Source organism: Aspergillus nomiae, assembly GCF_001204775.2.
Source record: "Aspergillus nomiae NRRL 13137 chromosome Unknown contig00231, whole genome shotgun sequence".
NCBI classification, from domain to species: domain Eukaryota; kingdom Fungi; phylum Ascomycota; class Eurotiomycetes; order Eurotiales; family Aspergillaceae; genus Aspergillus; species Aspergillus nomiae.
In genome coordinates, this window is record NW_015378286.1 from 26,083 (window position 1) to 49,895 (window position 23,813).

The 23,813-nt window shown below is 47.9% G+C and overlaps 8 protein-coding genes across 8 annotated transcripts; 4 read left to right on the plus strand and 4 right to left on the minus strand.

Moving 5' to 3' along the window:
* Positions 1-1,256, minus strand: ANOM_008373 (ditrans,polycis-polyprenyl diphosphate synthase; the record flags this gene model as incomplete). Its single annotated transcript, XM_015553629.1, has 2 exons — positions 1-698; positions 764-1,256. 2 exons carry the CDS (start codon positions 1,254-1,256, stop codon positions 109-111), a joined length of 1,083 nt encoding a protein of 360 aa, XP_015404966.1. The 3' UTR covers positions 1-108.
* A 984-nt stretch (positions 1,257-2,240) lies between these two features.
* On the plus strand, positions 2,241-5,063 carry ANOM_008374 (exocyst subunit SEC10; the record flags this gene model as incomplete). The annotated part of the gene is made up of 3 exons (XM_015553630.1): positions 2,241-3,195; positions 3,252-4,426; positions 4,485-5,063. 3 exons carry the CDS (start codon positions 2,241-2,243, stop codon positions 4,986-4,988), a joined length of 2,634 nt encoding a protein of 877 aa, XP_015404969.1. The 3' UTR covers positions 4,989-5,063.
* Positions 5,064-6,864: 1,801 nt separating this feature from the next.
* On the plus strand, positions 6,865-13,362 carry ANOM_008375 (vacuolar protein sorting/targeting protein 10; the record flags this gene model as incomplete). Its single annotated transcript, XM_015553631.1, has 7 exons — positions 6,865-6,879; positions 7,032-7,377; positions 7,503-8,198; positions 8,702-8,797; positions 8,859-12,168; positions 12,267-12,659; positions 12,723-13,362. 7 exons carry the CDS (start codon positions 6,865-6,867, stop codon positions 13,360-13,362), a joined length of 5,496 nt encoding a protein of 1,831 aa, XP_015404968.1.
* A 665-nt stretch (positions 13,363-14,027) lies between these two features.
* Positions 14,028-15,054, minus strand: ANOM_008376 (cytidine deaminase; the record flags this gene model as incomplete). Its single annotated transcript, XM_015553632.1, has 5 exons — positions 14,028-14,087; positions 14,205-14,286; positions 14,443-14,528; positions 14,604-14,737; positions 14,802-15,054. 5 exons carry the CDS (start codon positions 15,052-15,054, stop codon positions 14,028-14,030), a joined length of 615 nt encoding a protein of 204 aa, XP_015404971.1.
* Positions 15,055-15,548: 494 nt separating this feature from the next.
* Positions 15,549-16,619, minus strand: amcA (putative mitochondrial ornithine carrier protein AmcA/Ort1; the record flags this gene model as incomplete). Its single annotated transcript, XM_015553633.1, has 2 exons — positions 16,483-16,619; positions 15,549-16,421 (listed from the first exon to the last, which is right to left on the minus strand). The coding sequence occupies exons 1-2, from the start codon at positions 16,591-16,593 to the stop codon at positions 15,549-15,551; spliced, it is 984 nt and encodes a 327-aa protein (XP_015404970.1). The 5' UTR covers positions 16,594-16,619.
* A 558-nt stretch (positions 16,620-17,177) lies between these two features.
* On the plus strand, positions 17,178-17,673 carry ANOM_008378 (CGR1 family protein; the record flags this gene model as incomplete). The annotated part of the gene is made up of 3 exons (XM_015553634.1): positions 17,178-17,248; positions 17,320-17,465; positions 17,533-17,673. Coding segments are annotated over 3 exons (354 nt in total), but the record flags the coding sequence as incomplete, so codon positions are not given.
* A 661-nt stretch (positions 17,674-18,334) lies between these two features.
* On the plus strand, positions 18,335-19,792 carry ANOM_008379 (uncharacterized protein; the record flags this gene model as incomplete). Its single annotated transcript, XM_015553635.1, has 2 exons — positions 18,335-19,005; positions 19,060-19,792. The coding sequence occupies 2 exons, from the start codon at positions 18,335-18,337 to the stop codon at positions 19,790-19,792; spliced, it is 1,404 nt and encodes a 467-aa protein (XP_015404962.1).
* Positions 19,793-19,971: 179 nt separating this feature from the next.
* On the minus strand, positions 19,972-20,802 carry tma22 (putative RNA binding protein Tma22; the record flags this gene model as incomplete). Its single annotated transcript, XM_015553636.1, has 3 exons — positions 19,972-20,384; positions 20,446-20,533; positions 20,785-20,802. The coding sequence occupies 3 exons, from the start codon at positions 20,800-20,802 to the stop codon at positions 19,972-19,974; spliced, it is 519 nt and encodes a 172-aa protein (XP_015404961.1).
* Positions 20,803-23,813: the final 3,011 nt, after the last annotated feature.

Below are 23,813 nucleotides of genomic sequence, written 5' to 3' on the forward strand. Positions count from 1 at the left end.
ATCAAGAAACAATATGACGCTTAATATCAAGTCTCGATTTAGGTCCTTTCAACGGCTGGAAGGATGTGAGTATGGGAATAGAAAGACAGTCAGGAGGGAGAAAAAGGCTCAACGACCGAATCGCATTTGAGCCCCTGCATAATGCCATAGACCCCTAAGAAAACCCTGATATTCAACAGCCTCCCCATATCCTGTCATGCTGCTGCTCTTATCACCCGTACAATACATCTCCGTAAGTCGAATATGCCAGGGTGGATAACCATCTAATTTCAAGAAGGGCCTGAATACTAATAGTAAGTCAGGCTCTGGTTTTACTGAAACGTCCGGAATAGATGTTGCTTTGTTCCCGATGGAGGTCGGTAAAGCTGTCTGAGATGGCTGTGTCGTGATCTCGCTAATCTCTGCATCGACCAGTTCCATTGTGATATCTTCTGGTGATATTTTTCCATTCTGGGACATCTCCGCGAGCGTCTTTGTTAAGTCCACAAATGTTTCCCGGCCATCGGTAGCCGACAATAGAAGCACAGTCAGAGAATCAGTGTTGGCTTTCTCAGTTGAGCTGCTGTCCTGTGGTTGATAAACAGAGTGATGAGGGGCAAAAAGTCGCAACGTTGGTTGCTGGGAAGGAGAGCCATAATACGCAGATAGCTTGCTTGTAACGATGCGGTGCAGGGTGGGAATGCATGATTTAAGGACCCCTAGGCAATATAAATCGTTAGGAAAGCTTTTTCGCACTGTTTCGATTTGTAGAGGACAGACGCACCACTCTTCTCATAAATGCTTAACACAGGGATCCCGGCACTGACACTCCACGCAGCAAGTTCTGCCACCTCATCCATTAAAACCGTTAGAGAATCCTCCTCCTGCCGCAATGATAATATAACACTCAAGTGCTCCGGCAAACGATCCAAATTCTTGACATCCTTCCTGATCAATTCGGGGGTTCGGTGATGATAATAGACGATGGCAAACACCCTATCCACGACGGCATGGTAGCTCTGGGCGAGGCGAACGACGATACCAAAGAAAATGTGAATGAGAGTATAGGTCAGCTGGTGCAGTTGTGACTTCACGAAAGTCCGGATAGGGGTCTTTCTGGGCGAAGTTTTCCTGCGCCGCTGCAGTGGCCGATGTGGTAGCTCCGAGGGGTCTGGTAGGTATGGTTTCAAAAGGCTCTCACGATCAGCAGCACTAAGTTTTGTTCCCCGGGCACGAACGTCATTTCTGAACAGCTCTTTATCCCTTTGTGATACCATGGTTTTGAGTGCGAATGCTCGAAAAGAAGTTGAGATGAGATTGACAGGTGTTTGTTGGATCAATTAACGTGCCGAAAGTCTGAAGTGGTCAGTGTGAGCAGGTAGGAAGGTACTCTTTCTAAGTATCTCTTTGCGCAAAGCATCGTCAAAGGCCTTGTGGATGACTACGTTTACACTAACATTACAGGCCCAGGCAACCATAGAGCCCTATTTACTAGATGGACAGATCAGTAAACAAGTGTATTTGGCCCATATCCCCACTCCTATCCAGAATCTACTTGAGGTATGTACGGAGTATGTATGTACATATGTCCTGACAATCTAATGATCACAGCATATGTTTTTGTATTAAAGCCATCTGTCTCCTTTATTTTCCTTGGGGACCTCTAATATGGACCATACTGAATGTAGGTAATGTAAATACGTACCTAGTAGAACGTTATGTGACTGCATGTACTGTATGTACATACATGTACGCAGTTCTGCACCAACAAATAGTGTGTACATACAGTACAGTACATACAGTACATACTAGGCACATGTACTAGTGGCGAAGTGGCCTTAGTTATAGCCTACTAACAGTATGGGGTCTGCAAGCCTCTTGAGAGTTACCGGTCATACCTGTTCTGCAAGACAGTCTGACTGCATCTCAGTGAGTACGTTTAGAGAGACAGACCCATTTACCTGTCAGAAGCAGCCCTTTCCTGTTACTATGGTATAACTTACGGCGGAACAAAACACAATTACGCAATCGAACTAGTCGGCACTTTACTCTCTAGACTCCATGCTATTAATACTAGTACGCTATTACTAGGTGATTATCCTGCATTCCCTAGAAGTGAAACTAAGACAAGAGCTCCATTTTCCACACCCCCCAGCAGTTATCGGCTCTAGATGCAAGCACATATCTTAGACTGCATCGTATAACAGTACTACGCTGTTTAATGACCCGATGCCGACGAAGTCTTGCCGTTAGTTGGAAAGATGCCAGACAGTGCGTCCATCACCTCAACTCCCACGTCGCGATCTGTCTTCCCTCAAGGCCCCAGTTTCACTCTTGAGGACTTTTCGAGCCGTGATTTTATAGTCAAAGAATTCATCGAAGCACTTTCCGACAGTGCCATTTTAAACCGTCGCTCTACGCTAGGCCCCACCACCGGGAACCAACTGTTCGATCCCAAACCACTCATTCGGACCCTTGAACATGCACAGAGGAGACTTGGTGAACTTTCTGGTGACTTAGAGATCAAGGAGAACGAGCTTTCAGCTGCTGTCCGCCGAGCTGAGGCCCAGCACTCACAGAATATCAGTACACTTGGCAGGAAGCTGAAACAGACCATTGAATCTTTCCAACAACTTGATACGTCGCTCAATGGGACAGGTGCTGGAGCTGGAGCTGGGCTTTCCGGGAGCGAACTCTCCGGGTCTACTGGTAATATGGCTGTTGAAACAGGCCGGAAGCTGGAAGAACTTGACCGACAGAGACGCCGAGCACTTGATGCCCACTTCCTTCTTGAGTGTTGGGATAGCGTAAGTAACAGGGGAGAACTTACGCTTTTGGAGAACTTGAGGAGGTCCGGTACTGGTGAAGCTAAAGTACGCTCCGCACAGATAGCGCGGCAGTTACTGAGGATTAGCCAAAGGCTTGACCCGAAAAGCTGGAACGACTCGGGAGGAAAGAGCAATGGCCCGTCTGGGGATGGGTCTGCAGACGAGGGTAGGGTTGAAGAGACAGTGTTGACCAGGCTGAATACAAGGGAGATCATTGAGAAGTTCTCGGAGACGTTAGAGAAGGATCTCCTGAAACAGTTCGACGACTTCTATCGTAAGGCCAACTTTGAAGGTATGAAAGATTGTGCAACTGTGCTACAGGATTTCAATGGGGGCTCTAGTGTTATCGCTCTATTTGTCAACCAGCACCAGTTCTTTATCGATCGAAGTCAGTTGGTCACAGAAGAAGTAGGGGGGATCCAGAAGCTTGGGAACAACTTGCAGACCCAGATTCGGAGCCTCTGAAGGTGGAACCTAGTCTTCAGTCACTCATTGACGAGGTTAAGGTCGTAGTTCAGGAGGAATCAGCTATTATAAAGCGAGCATTCCCCTACTACGAACAGGTCCTCGGGAAGTTCTTGCAGCGCGTGTTCCAGCAATCAATTCAACAGAGACTTGAAATGGTTCTTGAGAAGGCTAATAGTATCTCATCGCTCGCCTTCTTACGCTCCCTACAGAGCTCTCGCAGTTACATCAGCGCTCTAGTCGATGATTTAAAGGCCCATGGTTTGACTGAACACCCCGATACCATTTCCGCTCAGACGGCATTGGTTCTCGATCAACAACTGGAAGATTTATTTGTGCCATACTTTGTTGGTTCCTCTTATATCGAGAGGGAGAAGAAAACATTGGAAGAGCTGTATACATCTTTGCTTTTCAAATTCACCACCTTCCATGCACGTAGAAAGAAGGCAGCAACCACCTTCATGGCATCTCTTTCGAAGTCGGGTACTGAACTTCTATCCTCTGCACGGGACGCGTACATCAATCGCCTTGAGTCCTCAGATTACTCACCGACACAGCGAAGGATGTTACTTCAGGTGGCGGGCTTGAGGGATGCCAATGACCTCTTAAGACGAACTGATATCAAACTCACTGAAGAGGATGGTATTCCTAGCATATCTCATGCCAAACGAATGCTCAAGTGGCTTGCTGAGGGAGTTAGCCGGGGCTTGGAGCTCAGTGTAAGCAGCGAAACCCCCAAGGACATGTTGGCTCTGTTGGCTCTTCTCCTTTCTATGATGGGAGAAGGGTACATTGAGGTTTGTCTTGATGCCGCATTGGAGACGGCGACATCACAAGAATCAGGAAAAATGGAGCCTGATTTTGCTTACCTCCCGGCGGTCCGGAACGCAATCGGCATCGCAAACTTGATGGTAATGTGCATAAACACATTACTCATTCCCCTAGCAACCGGGAGCATCACTGTTCGCCGAGAAATGGAAAAGAAGACAAACTTGACAACTATGCGAATCGAGGAGAAAGTCAATACAATTGAGCAGAAAATCATTGATGCTTCTTTGACTTGGGTTAATAAACTTCTTGCTAGCCAAAGGAAGAATGACTTTCGGCCCAAGGAAGGAGACAATGCAGCTTGGTTGGAGAAGCTACAGACACCAGTCAGTTGGATTATTGCCTGATAACTAGAATATGCCGCGCTAACGGATAAATCTTTAGACCTGTGCGTCTATTTGCACTTTTCTCTCTCGTGTGCATAATATGACCACAACATCGCTGCCGCCTAGTGGCTCGAATATCCGACAGTTGCTAACAGAGATAGCCATGGGAACCCGCAGTTTACTTTTAGAGCATTTTAAGCGATTCGCGGTCAATGGACCTGGCGGCCTCATGGTCACTAAGGATATGACACAGTACACAGATCTCCTCAAGTCTTGGGACATAGATGAGCAGGTCAAGGGCCCTAGCGGTGCGCTGGACGTCTTGCTGGAGGTTGGTAGCCTTTTTGTTGTAGGATCTGAAGCTTTACGAGAAAAGGTCTGGAGTGGCGCAGCAAGTAGCAGCAGCAGGCCTGGGAACAATAGTGGGACAAGTCCTGGGCGAGGCGCCGGGGGAACTGGACAAGTGGAAGCTGGCCTCAGCGTGCAAGAAGTCCGGGCTTATGTCTCTCGAAGAGAGGATTCCAACACAGCTGCGATGCAGAATGTTCTCAGTGTCCTTTGAGATTAGCTTGTTTATGGGGCGCCTCATTATTCTCGGGACATCGTATGGCATGTACCTGACATGACTTCTTGTTTCGGGGGTCAGCTCTTCTCCGGTTGGAATACTTTTTCTAAGGGTTATAAACCCATCTCTAAACTTCGACAGCAGTATCGCTCGGCCAGTTCCATTATACTTTTTTTTTGTAAAAACTAGGAGGCTCTGCTTCCATGCGAGCTGTCATGCAACGGCTGAAACCCTTGCCCCAGTTGTGGTGCACAACGCTCATAACAAGGGAACCCAACGACGAAGTGCAGAGACAGATAATCGGATTTAAGTGACACCCATTGTGTACCGCACAACCACCGTCCCAGCTCATTCAATCGATGTATTAGCCGAGACCCTACGGATTGCCTCCTTCCGCCCCTCTTTCTTTCCTTTCCGAGTCGATACGTAGATTAACATGTGTAGATATATATCAATATATACATACAGCTTTTGCCCACACCATCACATGGTAGATGATGTACAGTGTGTTTAGTCGAAGTGGGAAAAGAAAAGCATATACCAAACGAATGGGAGGAGTAATATGTACACCAAGTATCCACACTGGCGCTAAGAAGGAAGCGATATTTGGGTATCACAGTTATCACATTATTCTGATTCGTTGTGTAGTGTGTGTGTGTGAGGTACCTCATTTATGTGTGCAATGTGATGCAACCTGAACAATCCGGCGCCAAGAAAAGACACTAATACTCGAAACAAGTACCACGTCCTAGTAGTAGGTACCTTCCCTCCTGCCATCCAATGATAAATAAAAATGAGCATGGGGATCGTTGGTGAGGTGGGAGAGGTTTGACTTGGTAATCCTCATAGGATGAGCTGTTCCGTTGTCAGTGCGATGGGCACGCACGCGCGCGCGAAAGGATAAGCCAACCAAAGTTAAGCTCTGCTTGCAATCCTCCATGCTAGTGCCTCTCACAAACTACTCAGAGCAAGTAGCCTGACTGTGAGGGGGAAAAGTGGAGAATCTCTGCTGTACGGTCTGCAGGTGGTGCAATTTTTGCCGCTGGGATGAAGGAGGGATCCCGTATAGTAGACACTTTATCTGCAATTGGGAAACGAGGCCCCCCTCAATGGATGCTCTATAACATCACCGGGACATAATTGGTTTTTCCCTTTAAAAGGAATGCAAACTCCCACAATGCCATGCATACTTGAGCTTTTCAGAAAATTGGGCACGGTTACTACAGTGAAGCAGACTCATCTATATTAGTAGCTACGTACTCATCCTGATACTCTGCACCCCTCCCTTGTACGCCTGGCCTTTCTGCTTATCTTCCTACGACTTGAAATTGCATTGGAAGGAAGCGGACAGAGAAGAGGAGGGGAAAAATGAAAGGGGAGGCACACGAGGAATTAGCCTTTGAATCTCTGCCTCCAGCTTTGCAACGAAAGGTGTGTGAAGGACAAAGTTATTGTTCTTGTTATATCCCACCCATACTGCAATATTTGGGCATTGTCTATCCTCTCCTTCTGTCACGTCGTCTTTCTCTCATCCCCTTTCCTTCGGATTCGAACGGTGAACATTGCGGGACCCTCTAGTCATCATTCTAGCGGCACTCTAGGAGCAATAGCTTGGCCTGTGTTCGGATCCAAATTGCCATAGATGATTTGCGGATGAATTTCACTAGCGCTCGCACTACTGGAGTTGAAATGCCAAACTATCATCTATGGCGTGGACTAGGCCCTCGGAGTAAAGCCGCGTGAGCCATGGTCGCTTGCTATTTAACAGAGAATTGGTTCCTACAAGCTCCACTCAGATCTTGGTAGCTAACAGAATCTCTTTATCCCCTACCATAGTTCTTCTCCAATGTCGAACGCCTTCGTCTAGCTCAAGATGATCGCTGGGATGGTAATCACTATCAGCGCCGCTTGGCTAGAGTGCCTCGCCGTTTCCCCTTTTGTACCCTTCAGAGTCGCTCCTATCCAACATCCGCCATAAAATCCATCAATAGGAATAAGAGGTGCCACCCGCACAAGTCTTCCTTTCTAAACACGACTAAGAAGCTCCGCAAAGCCGACTCGTTCCAGTTGGCCCATCTTTCCGTCCAAGTAGACTCGCGATGCTTCTATTCATTACCACCTAAGATCCAGCAGAAACTCTTCTCCAAAGAAGAACGGAGTTGGTTTCACCAAACGCAGTTTGAAGCTCGGTTCTTCGATGCTGCCGTTGAAGCGCCTTACCCGCTAGAGAAAGCAAGCCGTTCCTGGCATCAGCGTCCTGAAATTCAGCCCTCGGACAGAAACTCTACTACGACCTCACAGTCATCCACCTTATACTTCGACTTCTCGGATTCGGATTCCAGCTCTGATACCGACATGGACGACTCGCTCTATGATACTTCCGTTGGTTTGAAAAGGATGGGGACCTTGACCTAAGGCTGGACGAGTACCACGCGCATGTTGCCAAGTCGATGTCGAACTTGCCGCCCCAAAGGCGGCTTTCTTTTCGAACGGCAGTATCGTTTAATCCAGGCGTTTCAAGTCGCAAACCGACATCGGCAGTGTCGCGTCAAAAAGCGCAACCCTTGCGACGGTCGTCGACGTTTCCGACAGCGCCGATGAATATCACGGCTCGTAATTCAAGTTCTCGACCCTCATCGAGCCAAAGTCAAGCCCATATACCTCGATGTTCCACATCCAGTATCGATCCATCGGCGCAATATTATCAGGACCCTGAGGCCCGCCTAAAACTGCGGCTCTACCTGGCCTCACCGCAAAACTTTGATGAAGCTGTTGAGTTTGGTTTCCCGGCTCTAAACAATGAGAGAATCATGCCAGTCGAGCGGGCACCAGCTGAGATTGAAACGATGCCTCAAACATTTATCGGCACGTTCCTCGACGACGAGGACACGTCAGTTCCAGACGAACAGTGCGAGAAGCGAATGCACGTATCTCAATTATCATATGTCATGCAAAGCTCTCGCTCATCACCCCTTGAATGCCTAGATCCAAGACACCAGCCATGGCTGTTACCACCAAGGTCTGGAAACAAGCAGTATCCAGGTAGTGACCGCGAAATGACTCTGAAGATGACGCTAACGAGACCCGACCTTCGGACGACCGTGCCACCACCCAAGGTGGACCCACTGAAGCTGCCACTGGAGGATAGCGCTTCCCACTTATGGGGATCTAGTGAGGACGAACAAGGCTTGATGAGGAAAATGTGGCGTAAGTTTCGGAAACAGAAATACTGAGCTTTCGCCCTTAATACCATCTTCTATACTCAATGATTAATGATTCTTTGAACTTGTGATCACCCAGTGGTGTCCCTTAGTATTGCGTGCACATACATGAATAGGTTTTGGTAGCGCCATCGGAAATAAGATATAGTATTGTACCTTCCATACTTAAGAACTCTACAAATCCTCAGTAGCCACCAGTAACTTCAGAACATACAACAAACTGTTTTCTAGGATTGCACAGATTTTCGATCCGTAGTTGGGATTCCTATTATAAGCTCAATACGTATCATGCATTGATCCTGGACAGTGATGAAGCAGGGAACAAAGATAAAAAGCGAATGCTTCGATAAGCAATCTTTACACGTGACCATGCAGCTCCTCTGAGGCCACGCAGCTGTCGACCACGCATTACATTCTTAGTTTGAAGCCATTCGCGTTGCGGCCCCGAACTTTTACCCACTCGCCACCGTTTAATCCAGCACAAATCAGATAGTGCGTATTCGAGCTCGACCACTCGATTCTTCCTCCCTCCCGCATCATCCAAACGTCATCGGAGTACCAGCTCTTCACCGAAGCATAACCTTTGTGCGTGTTTTTTCAAATGTTTCAAGACTCGCGGTCATGATATCTCGATGGCTATTGCTAGTGAGCTGCCTGCTATTGGCACTCATTGCACAGCGCGGTGCTGCAAAGCCGAGTCTGCCAAAAATTGCACCCCCAACTAAGATCGCTCATAAGCCGAGCTCCCTCTTCTACTTCGAGGACACTGACATTGTTCTCATGAACACGGTCAATGGCGATCTGCTTAGGTCAGTCGATGCAGGTGAAACTTGGTCAGTTGTCGAGGGCAGCGATGGTGGCATGAAACATCATGTTCTTTTGATCAGACAGCACCCGTATGACAATAAAAAGGCCTACGCCTTGGGGCCCAGTGGCCGCCACTGGGTTACAACGGATCAAGCGAAAACATGGGAATCATTCAATATTGCCGAGTTTCCGGCGATAAGGCACTACCCCCTAGTGTTCCATGGCGGGGACTCCAGCAAAGTCATATTCCAGGGCGAGGAATGCGCAGGCCGCTATTGCATTGTACGGTCATACTACACGACAGACGACTTCGCTACGGTGAAACTGCTGCGTGAGAGCACTGGTGGATGTGCTTGGGCTGTGGGTCACCCGCAATTTGCTGAAGATCTGAACCTGGCCGATGAGATCAAGGACCGTTCGCTCTGTGTCGTCTCAGGTTTGAAAGTGCCGCTTCCACACGCTAATCGTCTTGTATACTCTGATGACTACTTCAGGAGCAACGCTGAAGGCACGGAGACCAAGCTCCGAGAAGGACGACCTGTGTCAGGGGTCATTAGCACCGCTGCAGTTAAGAAATTCATCGTAGCGGCGGCCAAATCTAAAGGGACCGAGGAACTCGCCTTGTACGTGTCGGTTGATGCTAAGACCTGGCACCGCGCAGAGTTCGATGGCCATCGAATAGAGGAGGATGCGTACACGATGCTAGAGAGTACAAATTACAGCCTTCAGGTGGATGTTCTGACTAGTCCAAGAAGTGGCATGGGCGTGCTTTTTACTTCAAACTCAAATGGCACCTATTTCACCCGCAATATTGAACACACTAATCGTAACTCGGAAGGAATGGTCGACTTTGAGAAAATTGCTGGTATCCAAGGGATTGTGCTAGTCAACACGGTACAGAATCCAAAGGAAGTCGAATCTGGCTCCGCCAAAAAGAAGATTATCAGCAGAATTAGCTTTGATGACGGCAGGACTTTTCAGCCCTTGAAGGCAGACGGGGAAAACCTGCATCTTCATTCTGTAACTGCGCTTACAAATATAGGGCGGGTGTTCTCAAGCCCAGCACCGGGGCTAGTGATGGGAATAGGAAACACAGGCAATCATCTCCAAGATTACGCTGAATGCAATCTTTATATATCTGATGACGCTGGGGTGACATGGCGGCGTGCTATTAAGCATCCCCACAAGTATGAGTTTGGGGACCAGGGCGCTGTTGTTATAGCGGTGCGTGATGAGGGTAAAGTGGACAAGATCAACTACTCCCTTGATCATGGCAAAGAATGGGCGTCTGTCGAGCTCCAACATAAGATTTACCCCACAATGGTTACCACCACACCCGATTCCACAAGTTTGAAATTTATTGTTGTTGGCTCCTTAAAGGAAGATAAAGATGGTGAATATGTCATATACTCAATCGACTTCGATGGCCTCCATGAGAGGAAATGCGACGAGGAAGACTTTGAGAAATGGCCGGCTAGGCTGGGCGAAGATGGCGAGCCCGATTGCTTGATGGGTCATAAACAATTTTACAGGCGCAGAAGAGCCAACGCAAACTGCTTTGTGGATGAGGAATTCAAGGACCCTGAGCCGATCTTTGAAGCATGCAAGTGCACAGCAGAGGACTTCGAGTGTGAATACAGGCGCACCGAAGATGGGAAAGGATGTGTCCCTCCCTCCCCACTCAGCCCCCCGGAAGGCGAATGCAAAACACCCGATGATAAATTCATGGGCCCATCGGGCTGGAGGCTCATCCCAGGAAATGCTTGCATCCGAGATGGTGGCGAAAATTTAGACAAGGAAATCGAAAGATCTTGCAAGGACGCAGGTGGTCCATCAAACGACGGCAAAATTGGGGTAACTTTACAGTTGTTTGAGGCAAGAGACTACGCGCAGTACTACTACTTAGAACGCCAGTCCAGTAGCTCCGGCAGTGACGAAACCATCATAATGTTAAACAGTGAGCAGGAAGTCTATGTGACGCATGATCATGGCAAGACATGGGAAAGACCGCTTAAGGGAGAAAAGATTGCCAGAGTCTATCTACACCCTTATAGCAGCGACGTGGCCTTCCTTCTTACCGATGGCAAAGAGGGCTTTTGGACTGAAGATCGTGGCCATACTTTCAAACCATTTCAGGCTCCGGCTCCACCCACTCAAGATCGCTTCCTTCAAACTATGGCGTTCCACCCAGTGCACAAAGATCGGTTAATCTGGACCGGCGCTGTGGGTTGCCACTCCGGTGACTGCCATTCTGACGCTTTTATAAAGAAAGGGCATGGTAAGAACTGGGAAGCTTTACTGAGCTATGTTCAGAAATGCGAGTTCGAAAGTCGAGAAACCCGGCCAAACAGTTCAAACCTTATATACTGCGAGCGATTTGAAAAGCAGAGCAAGAATGGTCGACTGCAACTGTTGTCAAGCGATGAATTTTTCAATGACAATGAGGTCAAATTCGTCGATGTCATAAACTACGCTACAATGTCGGAGTTCATCATTGTAGCATCGCGGCAGCCAGAGAACCCCGATTCATTGGTAGCTAGTACGAGCGTCGACGGCAGGACTTTTGCAACAGCACAGTTCCCGCCAAACGTTCAAGTGCCTGTTCAAACCGCCTATACCGTTCTCGAAAGCTCAACGCACGCTGTTTTCCTGCATGTGACGGCGAGCAGCACAGAAGGGGCCGAGTATGGCCCTATTATCAAGAGTAATAGCAATGGAACATCGTACGTTCTTAGCATCGATGCAGTTAACCGAAACAGTCTGGGTTATGTCGATTTTGAGAAAATGCAGGGCTTAGAGGGGGTGGCTGTTGTAAATGTTGTCAGCAACGTGGCTGAAGTCTCGAAAAAAGCGCCAAAAAAGCTCAAGACTATGATCACTCATAATGATGGAGCGCAATGGATGTTACTTCCCCCTCCAGCCAAGGACGCGGATGGCAAGAGCTTTGGCTGTTCGGTCGAAACAGGTAAAGGCACAGATGACTGTTCACTTCATCTTCATGGCTATACAGAGCGCAAAGACGAACGGGATACTTTTGCTTCCGGGTCAGCAATTGGTCTGATGATGGCCGTGGGTAATGTGGGTGACCATCTAGCCGGTGGTGATGAAGCGGATACGTTCATCACAGTCGATGGTGGAATCAGCTGGAAGTCCGTCAAGAAGGGAAAATACATGTGGGAATACGGCGACTCCGGCTCGGTCATTGTTATTGTGCCCGAGTCCAAGCCACTAAAACTATACACTACAGCCTCGATGAGGGCGATACCTGGGAAGAATTTCAATTTTCGGATGTAGAAGTGCGGATCAACGATATCTCAACCTTGCCATCCGATACCTCTAAGAACTTCCTTCTTTGGGCTAGAGTATCGAATTCTGAAGTTCAAGATAAGTTCGCCACGTTCAACATTGACTTCAGCGGAATTCGCCCGAGACCATGCTTGTTGGATGAACACCAAGGCGATAATGATGATTATTATATTTGGGAGCCGAAACACCCTTTCCAGGAGAATAATTGCCTGTTTGGTCACAGTGAACAATATCATCGCAAAAAGCCGTCAGCCCAATGTTGGAACGATTGGCGAGAATCCCACGTCCACAGCATAGGAACGAACTGTACATGCACGAGAGCTGATTATGAATGGTAATTATTTCATTTATTCCTCCCCGTATTCGGTGATAATATGCGAAGACTAACGTTGGCCAGTGATTACAACTATGAACCTCAGAGCGATGGTAGCTGTGCTCTTGTTCCCGGACTTCCTAAGCCGGATGCCGTGGAAGTCTGTAAAAAGGATCCTGACACAATCGAGTATTGGGAGCCAACCGGATACCGCCGCATTCCACAAACAACATGCCAGGGCGGTCTAAACCTGGACCATTTTGTCTCCAAACCCTGCCCTAACAAGGAGGAGGAGTATAAGCAAAAGCACGGCATAAGTGGCGTGGGTCTGTTCTTTGCCATCGTGACCCCTCTTGCTGCGGCAGGAGCTGCTGGTTACTATGCCTATAGCAGGTGGGATGGCAAGTTTGGGCAAATTCGCCTTGGCGAAGATGCCGGCACTTCGCGAAGCTTCCTGTCGCGAGACTCATTGTTTGTCACGGTGCCAATTGCGATTGTGGCAGGCATCGTGGCCGTTGCCAGCGCTCTTCCGCTTTTAGTTACAAGTTTGTGGCGGAGTGCCAGTGGATTTATTCGCCTTGGACGAGGCAGGGGTTATTCAAGGCCCTACGCATCTCGCGGTTCGTTTGCAGCGCGCCGAGGTGATTATACTAGCGTTGTCGACGATGAGGATGAGCTTCTCGGCGTAGAAGACGCCGAATTGGATGAAGATGACGAGGCTTGATCGCGCCCTTCACATCTCGATGCTTTCGGTCAACTCCAAGGTGATTCTACGATTTATGTTATATTATGGAAGTAGTATGCCTTGTATACTGTGTTATGAATTTATAGTGTGCTGTTGTGGGATCCACTGTATCCACGATTCAAATCAACCCTGCTCTAAAGCAGATTGCCCCTTCTTCCCCTGTTTCCCCGTTTCACCTTTTGCACTTTCCTTTAGTGTTATTTCCTGGACGGATGACAAACCTACAGAATAAGAGGCAACCTGGTTCATCCGACTTAACGGTCTTGAGCGATCTTGGGTTTCCCAATAGCCTACCAGGTGTCTCCTGGAAAATGACATCTGGGAGCAGAAGGAAAATATGATCCCACTCGGAGGCTCCACAGTTCTTTTGATTGTATCAGCTAAGTAGTCAAACATTTTATCACTCCAAGCACAGCTTCCTTAAGAAGGAAAAAGCTTCTTGGTCGACCATAATAATTTGACCTAAAGCTTTATACGATGTCATGTAGCCATTATGTAGGCCCACGCATAATGTATCCATCCCTTAACAATAGTGGCAAACATTCGCCATCACGGTTTCCTTGTACGCAAACATCTTGGAGGCAACAGAAAAAGTAGCCTTCGGTGGAAGCCCAAAAAACATGGAGGGAGATGAGTCACCAGAACTACGATGACTGCACCCTTTCCTTTGAGAAATCTTCTGGTCCGAATGAGTCGGGGAGAAGCTGCAGGAGGAGCATGAGTCAGTACCAATGGATTTAATCACGTTTCCAGTGAGCGTTGAGGTATGAAAAATGAGTAAGACAACACAATAGGAACTATCTAATAAAGCGGTTACACACCTCACGCATTGTCTTGATAGTGTAGGTTCCTTCCGAGCCATACATGTAAATGGGAAAAGAGGGAGTTGTGAATTCGTTCATGCTATACATTTATCGTCAGCGCTGTAAATTTTGCTAGCAATGAAGCATCAATAAAGTACTCGAGAGGGCCATGGTGCGAGCCCCCTCATCATGCCAATCCGCCAAAGACAGAGAAACGAAGCAAGCAAGAACAAGGCGAGGGAGGGTTCAAACTTACAACTGTCTGCACATGCCGCACGGGGACGCTGGAGGGTTACTATCGGTAGCGATAGCAATAGCTTTGAAGTCATGATATCCGGCGACCTGCAAAGATCATCTTGAGTGAATGGGGAAGCCCCGTACAATTCGCAAGGAAAGCCGGCGGAGTTCACAACTTACGACAGCAGTCCCAAAGGCCACTCGTTCTGCACATGTGCCAACAGGATAGGATGCGTTTTCGACATTGGCACCGGTGATGTATTCACCAGACTGGGTGAGAATACATGCTCCAACGCGGAATTTAGAATACGGACCTTTAGATACACTTAGAAATCGGAGAGCGCATGGAGCGGTGGACCTCTTATGTGACTGACTTACAGTAGGCCGTAGCTTTAGCAGCGATCGCCTTGGAGGCAAGGGCCTGCAGTTCCTGGGCAGTAAGAGTGGATTTAGAAGAAGACATGTTTATTAGAGCCTGGGGTATTTCAATTGTCTCAGTGGGAGTGGGAGGCGACAAGTAAATAAATAGCGTAAAGTTATAGAAGAGGGGAGGGGTATGAGTTCGGCCGTGGAAAGAAGCTCCGCTATCAGGATGTTTTATGTCGTTTGGCTTGCAGCTAGTACGATGCATACCCCACTTGCGATTATGCTGGTATGTATCTTCGTTTGTGATGTGTAGATATGAGATGGGCCAAAACCATGGGACTATGTAGGCAATCGAGGGAATTCCCTCGATTAAGAGCATCAGGTCTCGGTGCACGCTTCAATGCATAAAAATGTTCATTAGTCGGCCCATTGTTTTCGTCTCTTATATACAAAGATGTGAGATAGCTATACATAACATCTAGGACTCAGGTTCATGAAAGCACAAGAAAGAGGAAAAACTCTATGAACAGAAAAAAGGCATTTTTGTTTCTCATGCCAACGCCCGATGAGTTCTCTTGGAAGCAACAATGATGCAATTGGGGGTTTTTTTGTGTCTTAAGAAAACAAACAACAAAAATACTCTAGTGGCAAGAAAACCCCCCAAACAAGAAAAATAAAATAAATAAATAAAAAAGGAAACATGGTCAGAGGTATCATCCAATATAAAAGCAGAGAAAAGAGCGTCTAATGTAGAGCAGATTATCCAAAATAACTCCGTAGTCCTTCGTACACTGTAAAAATGAAGGCTGAACTGGGTGCTGATCGTGCGCAAGTTATCCCACAGCCTCGGTACAAGGCCTTGAGTCCTTGTTGTTTCCATAGAGCTTTGCCGGCGCCCCAGAAAGTTTGTCGTCGGCCATTAATTGAGCCATGAGTTATATCTTCTGTTTGCATGCGGGATTTAATTGTATCTGCCGGATAAAAAAGAAAATTGTAGCTTATACCAGCTGCTGCTCCAGCAATCATTTGTTGATAAAGCGGGAGAGAAACCGATTGATGCTCTGAACCACCTTTCGAAGCGGATGTGGGATATGCCCGGAAAAGCGCTGAGACTCCCTCGTAGCCCCCAAACCAGGCGGCACCCCCACCCGTCTCTCGAATGAGAGTGCCCAGCTGCCCTCGCCAAAATCCCAGGATGCCATCTTGGCGGAATATAGAGGCGACCAAAGCGAGTGGACTAGCTCTTACACTGGAACCTTCTAGAGGTACTTGCATTTTGCACTTGATGAGTTCAATGGGAGTGAGAGCAAGCGAAGTGATGGACCCAGATGCAGCACCACTGACCAGTAAGGCTGAGAAGGGCAATGGGTCCGTCGAAGAGTAACATGTTGACTTTAGGACATCTTGGATCATGCGATAGCTCCAGAACAGGCAGCTATTCTCTATGGCAGCACCAGCCATAGGAGCGCTGAGGCCGCGATATAATCCTCTAAAGCCATCGGCCTGGAATGACTGCCGAAAGCAGTCTATTGGCCCCTTGTATCGAAGAGGTAAATGGTCAGGTTGAGACTGTAGCCGCACCTTCACCGTATCGAAAGGGTACTCAATGACTTTTCCAGCCATTCCTGCTGTCTTTGGGCGAATAGTTAACACAGGCAGCGCTCTCCTGAGTGCGGTAAGCAGGATTACTTACGGACCCGAACATGATATCCTTAAATGCCTCAACCCCCTGATTGGGTGGAAGTGTAGGGAGCTCCATTGACATATCATTCTTGAGTGTGATCGCATGTTCTGCAGCCGCCATGGGAGTAAGGAGGGAATTTACGCCTGATCCAACCAAGAAAGAAGGGAGAAAGAAGGGGAGAGATGAGAGCGAGAGAGGTGAGACTCTATCGGTAGGGCATTGTATGGTTCCTTGTAGAATCGGAGGGAAAGAGTATTTAAGGTAAGATTTCGGAGGAGCCTGAAGGAGGGGGCGGTGTAAGTATGGTAATCAACGAGGGGTTTCTAAGTCAGCCCGAACCCACGCGCGATAAAATCAGCAAGTGGGCATCGCCTGCAGATGGAAAGTGAAGCCAAGACGCGGGATTTTGGGAACAGTGGGGAGCTTCTGCAGCAGTAGTGGTGATAATTTCAACTAGAACAGCGACCGGGTAAGAATCGTGGCTGGCAAATCCCTCATTGCAGATGTCAAAGTGGGCATCGGGTGAAGACTTCCGCCGAGATCCGTTTATCTGATCGGCCTAAGATAACTTTTTCCTCAAATTTTGAAGGCCGCAAAGCGGCCAGTCCCTCCACCGAGGAAAACCATAATATATCAACCGCTTCTCATCTCTCACTTTCCGAGTTCCGCCTCTTTGCGCCATTCCACTTGATCTACCATTTTCATTTTCTGCTGGTCATGTCATCCACGGTATCGGCCACTCCGGCTGATCCCACGAAGGGCATGCGTAAAAACGGTATGTAATAGATTCTGGCTCCCCACTTATCCCACCCTGCCCTGCTAATTTTTCCTGCCTTGGACCCGCAGGAAAAAACTGGCACGATACCAAAAAGCCGTTCCGTCCTACCGCTGGTCTGACCTCGTACGAAAAGAGACTGGAGGCTCGCAAGCACCAGGAAGCTGTCAAAGAACACGAACGGGAACTCAAAGAAGAGAAGGAGGCGGAACGGAAGGTATGCAGAACGAATATCATTGAGCATTGGGAACTTTATGTGCGAGCTTACTGACATCCTTGCACAGGCGCATATCCAGAGAATCAAGGAGCGTAGGGCTGCGAAGGAGGAGAAGGAACGTTACGAGAAGATGGCGGCGAAGATGCATCGCAAACGTGTCGAACGATTGAAGCGTAAGGAAAAGCGCAATAAATTGCTCAACTCGTAATTGTGGTGGAAAAAGTCGTCTTGGTTTCTTTTTCTTTTTCTTTTCCCACCTCTACTATTATGGTCCATTATCATTCTACTCCTATCATCACCGTCTCGTTTATGATTTGTTCGGCGTGTATGGCGGGTAATTCGCTTTTTTATATTTTTTTTTTTTTTTTTTATTTTTTGGCCGCGTTCTTAAATCTGATCCTCAGGCAATACAAAGATCATGCTTACGGTGCAAGTTAGTGGTTGGACGGTGATACAAGGAGTTGGGCGTATGGTCCATGTATGTATATGTGTGCCCATGACTCTATATATGTGTGAATGTATATATCCATAACATTAGGATATTTGTTGTTTCACTGACTAGTTTCGTTCAGTTCTAGATGTACAGTTGGGCGGGACTAAACGTAGGTGGTCCGAGTTGTGTTCTTTACTTCCTATAGATGTGTCTGTGTGTAGCCATTGAACTAGTATAATTGAAGCCTGTTGATCACTTTCGGAATTTAAGAGATATTAAGATACCAGCTGAATGCAGGCGTCGATCAGTCTTGGCATCGTGTTTCGCATAATCACATAGTGAAATTGTGGGCGATACATGCAGGTATAGCTTCCCACCCTCCGTACTGTCTTCACGTTCTGGCTAAAGAAAGAGGAGTGGTGGTGACAGAAAATAAATGGAGTCTTCACTGAGAAACTCTTTGCCCGCGTTGTTGTCGCCATCCAGGCAGCTCTCCGCTTCCCACCCTTTCACTACCCATGGCTCCTGCACCGCCGGAAACCACAAACCTCCCACTCAGGTCCCGTCCAACGCCGATGGACCGTTTGAAGCCCCCAGAGACGGCGATTATGTTGCTTGGAACAGCAGCCGAGAACCGCCGGTTCTAAAAACTCATCATGCCTGTACCGATCCCGAAAACGTTTCAGGGGCGCCTCGAGAAAAACACCACCGCCATTTGGCCTTTGACCCTGCCAGCCTAGATCCTACCAAATTCAGGCCACGTCATAAGCATAAGCATAGCAAATCTCGTGACGGGCGGCTCCCACGAATAATGAACCCCATCGCCTCCTCCACTAGCGCCAGGGGCTTACTGTCCCCTTGGTCTGGTGGTCGCGAGAAAGAAAGCGATCCCGACGATGGACTTGCGTTACTTAGACCTGTAACGAGGGAGACAACTCGGTCGCGCTGGGGATCTGAATCCACCACGGGCCTGGGCACTGGTAGTAGGAAAGGCAGTATATTCGATGAAATTGACCGGAACAATCACCTGGGTTTGATCAGACGACAGGAGATACGCTCGCTAGACGATTTGGAGCAAGTAAGAGATAAAAGGAAACAAGGGGAGCGGTATGTAATATTATGCCCTGTTCCTTGCAGTTGATCTAACGGGCTCACTGGCAGCTACTTACGATCTGCTTTATCAATAATTGGCACACTTGCAACAGATATCACCCGCAGGCTCGACTATACTTACTATAATCTGTTGGAGAAGCTCGCCGCTCTCCACGTCACGATCGCTTCTTTCCAAGAACTCTCTGATTCGACATCGACACTCTTCACGGACTTTGGACGAGAGACCACTAATCTGGATCATGACATTCGAAAGCAGATCGGGGAGCTTAAAGACTTTCAGCCGCAGATGCAGAAGATCGAGGCCCTGGAAGAACGTATGAAAGCGGGAAGAATGAGAGCCGAAGCGCTTAGCTGTAGGCTTGAAGAGATGCGGAAAGAAATTGACCGCTGGGAGAGAAAAGAGGCAGAGTGCCAAATACGAATTAGTCGCCGCCTCCGTATATTTTGGGGCTTGGTTACAGCAGGAATTCTCACTCTCGCCGTAGCCCTTGTTGTCCAGAACTGGATTATCCTGGAGTCGCCAGAGTCTGACATGACTTCGCAAGCAGTGACCGTGACAAACGGCTCTACTGGAGCCCTTGTGCACAACCAAGAAAGTGGGATGCATTGGCTGGCCACAGATATCCCCAGAGATACATATGTGCTGCCTCAATATCCATCAAAGCTGATCTCTCGTCACGATGCCCGCTACTCTACTGACACGGCAACCACGACGTATACTAATCCCGAGAATGCGAGGGCTACTGAGCAAGATCCATTGAGAATGTTCGACGAACTCTGACAGGCGATATTTCTGGAGTCCTAGAGTTCAACGGTATACACCTTTCTTGTCAAGGCCAGCCTTGAATTCCTCGAACAAACCTATCGAGACTTTTATACTATTGACATGATACCCAATATGCAACACTGAACTTGTACATTATGCGTCTATGCTGTCAACCAACGATAGTTTATCATTGGCTAACTGCCTCCCTTCTTTTTCTTGTCCTCAATGATTTCAATATTCGCTTCTGGTATTTCCTTCCCATAGACCTCCAATAGCCAGTCCTGAACATCATCGCTCACGTCACCTTGTACTGTAATTTCCTCATTTCCAGCAGCAGACCGGGTCACTGAAGAACCAGTTGCAAATTTCTTACCGAGTTCCTTGGCAACCTTCTTATTTTCCAGACCATATACTTCCAAGCCTGCGATGACCGTGACGTGCTTGCGTTTGTTCCGTTCAACACGCTTGATTTGGACCTTGGAGGCTGCCTTGCGCTCTGCGTCGCGTGCTTCTGCCAGAGCAGCTTTTGCCTCCTTCTTAGCAGCGTCCTTCGCTGCACGCTCCTGGGCAGATATAGAAAGTGTTGATAAGTTAGCGCTGATGGCTTCTGCAAAGGAACGCAATCCTGTTAGTCTGCTACACTATACTAAAGTGATATTTCACTGTACCTTCAGAGTGGATTCGTTGGTACAGCTCCGGTTGTTTCTCTTTCAGCCATTCTTCGCATTTTTTTGCCGTCCCTCCAAACTCACAGTACTAGGAGAATTGCAAGTCAGTCAAACCGCAAATTGTTGTGTTTCCTGCCAAGCAACCGAGGCGGAGTGAATCCACAAGAACAGAGAAGAAGAAAAGAGAAGAGGAGAGGAGAGGAGAGAACGCGAGAACTAATCAAGACGAATAAAGAGATTTACCTCTGGAGGTAGTGTGCAAACTGTAAATCGAGCAAGTCAGTGATGTCTATTCACAGTCCCTGTATTGCGTCACACAGAGTAAAAGAGGCGACTCACCCCCGCAATATACGACATGGCGGGCCTGAGATTCAACGGGGCCAGATTGCACTACTTCGGCCATTCTAACAAGGGGTTAATGGGTTCTCTTGGACTTTCTTGGGCAGCAAAATGATTTTATTTTGCGGGTAGAATCGATTATCAAACCCGAAGCCCAGGGCGTGATATCGCCGCGGGGTTGGACTTGCTGCCAGGCGCACTAAACTGCTTATAGTATAAATCCACTTCTGGATCATGTGACTCTGGGTTTGTTGGTCGCCCTCCTTGGTTATCTGACTGATATTATGCTATCGTTGATCAAGGGCTGAATCAAAGAGCTTTGGCTCGCTGCAAGAGTTGGCGCTCTTGGTCTTGGAATTGTTGGATTTCGATAGGTTTACAGTGCCCTCAAGACATATAAAGGGCCCAAGGGCCCTTCAACATGCACTCCTATTACCAACCATCTTGTCTCTTCTTGGGCTCCATTAAAACAGGGATCGATAGGCACACGGCCTCGAAAGTCCCATTATTGAGTGTGGGGCGGATCGACTTTTTATGGAAGGCGAAATTCACACCTATCGTACTCCTGGACGGCACATTCCAGGGAGTGAGTGCTCTTTCGGGTCTTGCAGAAATTAATCATGGGTATATGGTCGTCTTGAGCTTCATTACTCGGAATCGGTGCCACCAGCTGCCTGATTATTGTATGTATCGACTTGGACGTGACAATTATCGATATACATGGGTCCTAGTGGCTTCTGGGTTTTCGGGAGGAAATATTGAAGAGAAACGGTTCTCGATTTCTCACTGACTCAAAATTACTGCTGAGGACCAGAACATCTCTGTTTTCTCTTGGCGTTTACCGCTTCTATCAAGCGGTATAAGAATATCTTGATAGATGTGTCTTGTTTAGCAAAGCACACCCTCAAGCTTCTGCAGCAGTAACACAGTTCATCCGCCAAGGGGTGGGATTATTAGCATCTGAGTAGGATCACCTTTCAGGAGGCCTGTAGGTCGTGGACAAGAAACCCAAACAAGCACGAACGAGCTTAGAATAGAGAATTCTCCCACGTGTCTTACCTGGAAAAGGCGAGGGGCATGACAAGAACCCGAAAATATCACTGAGTGGACTGAGAGAAAAAACTGGTGATCGACAAGTCGATCAAAACATTGCCCGAAGCGAAGAACTGGAGGGCTTATAACAATGCAACATGTACAGCAAGCAGGCGTTCTGGGACTTCTGGCAGCCTTACAGCCGTAACACGGACCGAGCCTAGGTTAAAGTCTTTGGTGAGAATTCACTTATTTCCAAAGAAAGGTCTACGCTTATACTAAGATATGTACAACAAGAGGATCATATCGTGTCTTAAGTCATCCCACCTTGAGCACACTCATATAGAAGATCCTGGGCAGAGCCCTATCATTGATACTTGGATGTTATAGACTTCTGACTTGGATCAAATCCCCTGTAGCTGCCGCATTGCAGCATTGCAGTTCCCGTCACTAACATCCAAAATCCTAACCAACAAGGGGCCTCTGATGAGACTGATGATCCTGTATATCTTTTGTCTAGAATAAGATAATCCTAGTATTTGATATCTCTGCCCCCGCGAACGAGATACGTCTGGAAGCTAACTACTCTGGCCTGACTCCTGACTTGCACTGGTCGTCAGATATATCCCAGATTTGTGTAATGGCCAGCAACAGCCCTGTGATGAAGTTTATATATAATATGCCAGTGATGTGAGCCTCAAGACATACATCTTTGATAAAAGGACGAGGTTGCAATATTGAGCGATACAGCCCGGGTTGTTTCACGCTAGGATTGGTCCAACTCAAATTGAGGTGTGAGCCATTTTGGGAGTAGTAGGACCGTTGGGCCTTGAGTCTAGACAGCCGTATATAGAACCAGGATCGAATGGTCTGTTGAAGGCCGAGCCACACACTAGTCAATACCCGCTACATCGTAAGGGTCAGGTTCGCTATGCCAAGGAAAGTAAGGCAGCCAAAATGTTTCCCAGCAGGATCTCCCCAGCTAAAGCGGAACGACATGAAATGGTAGGCGGTAATATCGTTTCGGGCTGCGACGGCACAGGACCTCTGCGCGTCTGATCCTTTCCGTTCACAATCAAGATTCACCCAGGTGAACAGTTGGCAATCCCTGGGGGCCAATGTGTGAGCCATCATGACCGGAAAAGGTTAACAAGGCAGGGATGCAGGAGCACGGGCGCCAGTTTCCGGACTCAGAGCCATCGTGCCGGGCTTAGGCGCTGTCAGTGTTTCGGTGAGTTTAGACGCCCCTTCCACCTGTTGGACCAAACTGATGATGAAAAAGGCCGCGCAAACCGCTGCTAGTACTTTTCTAGTTGCATAATACTCGATGGTGAAAAGCGTGCCGCTCGCACATTGATCTGGGACGATCATGGCTAGCGACTCTTGCTACATTCGTGACGATCAATGAACCACAAATGAGAGAATTTATCAGCCAAGTATATGTCTCAATTAGTTGACAATCTATATCATGATATATCTGTGCGTATATGTACACACCATGTCAGAGCGTTAGTTTTGTAGTGCAGAGGTGTCGCACGCTAGGACCTAGATACTAAGATAGTGCTGGTAAAGATGATCGACAAAGTTTTGTGTTTAGTCACTGACACAGACACTGTCCTCATTATGATCCACTATACTAACAGTACTAGTTCGTATCTACTACTTTAGCCACCCGTTGGTGCAAGTGGAGTCAGAACGAGGTTGCACCGAACGAGATCATTGGCCTAGTTGGGAAGGGGTGGACTGACACTACACTACATTCTCTAATAGCTTCGAGTGACTTGAGTGAAAGATATCTATCTCTCTGTCGGTAGTTCTAGTCATCCCATTCTCGCGCCAAGCTGACGTAGCAAGGCCCCAAAGTTGCGTTATCTCGACCAATGCGCACAGGCGAAAGTATTGTATAACGATGTATGTATGTATGTACCTCATTCTTCTTTGCTTGCTAGCATCCGATCTTCCGAAGTATTGACATTTTGAGAAAGGAAAAAAAAAAC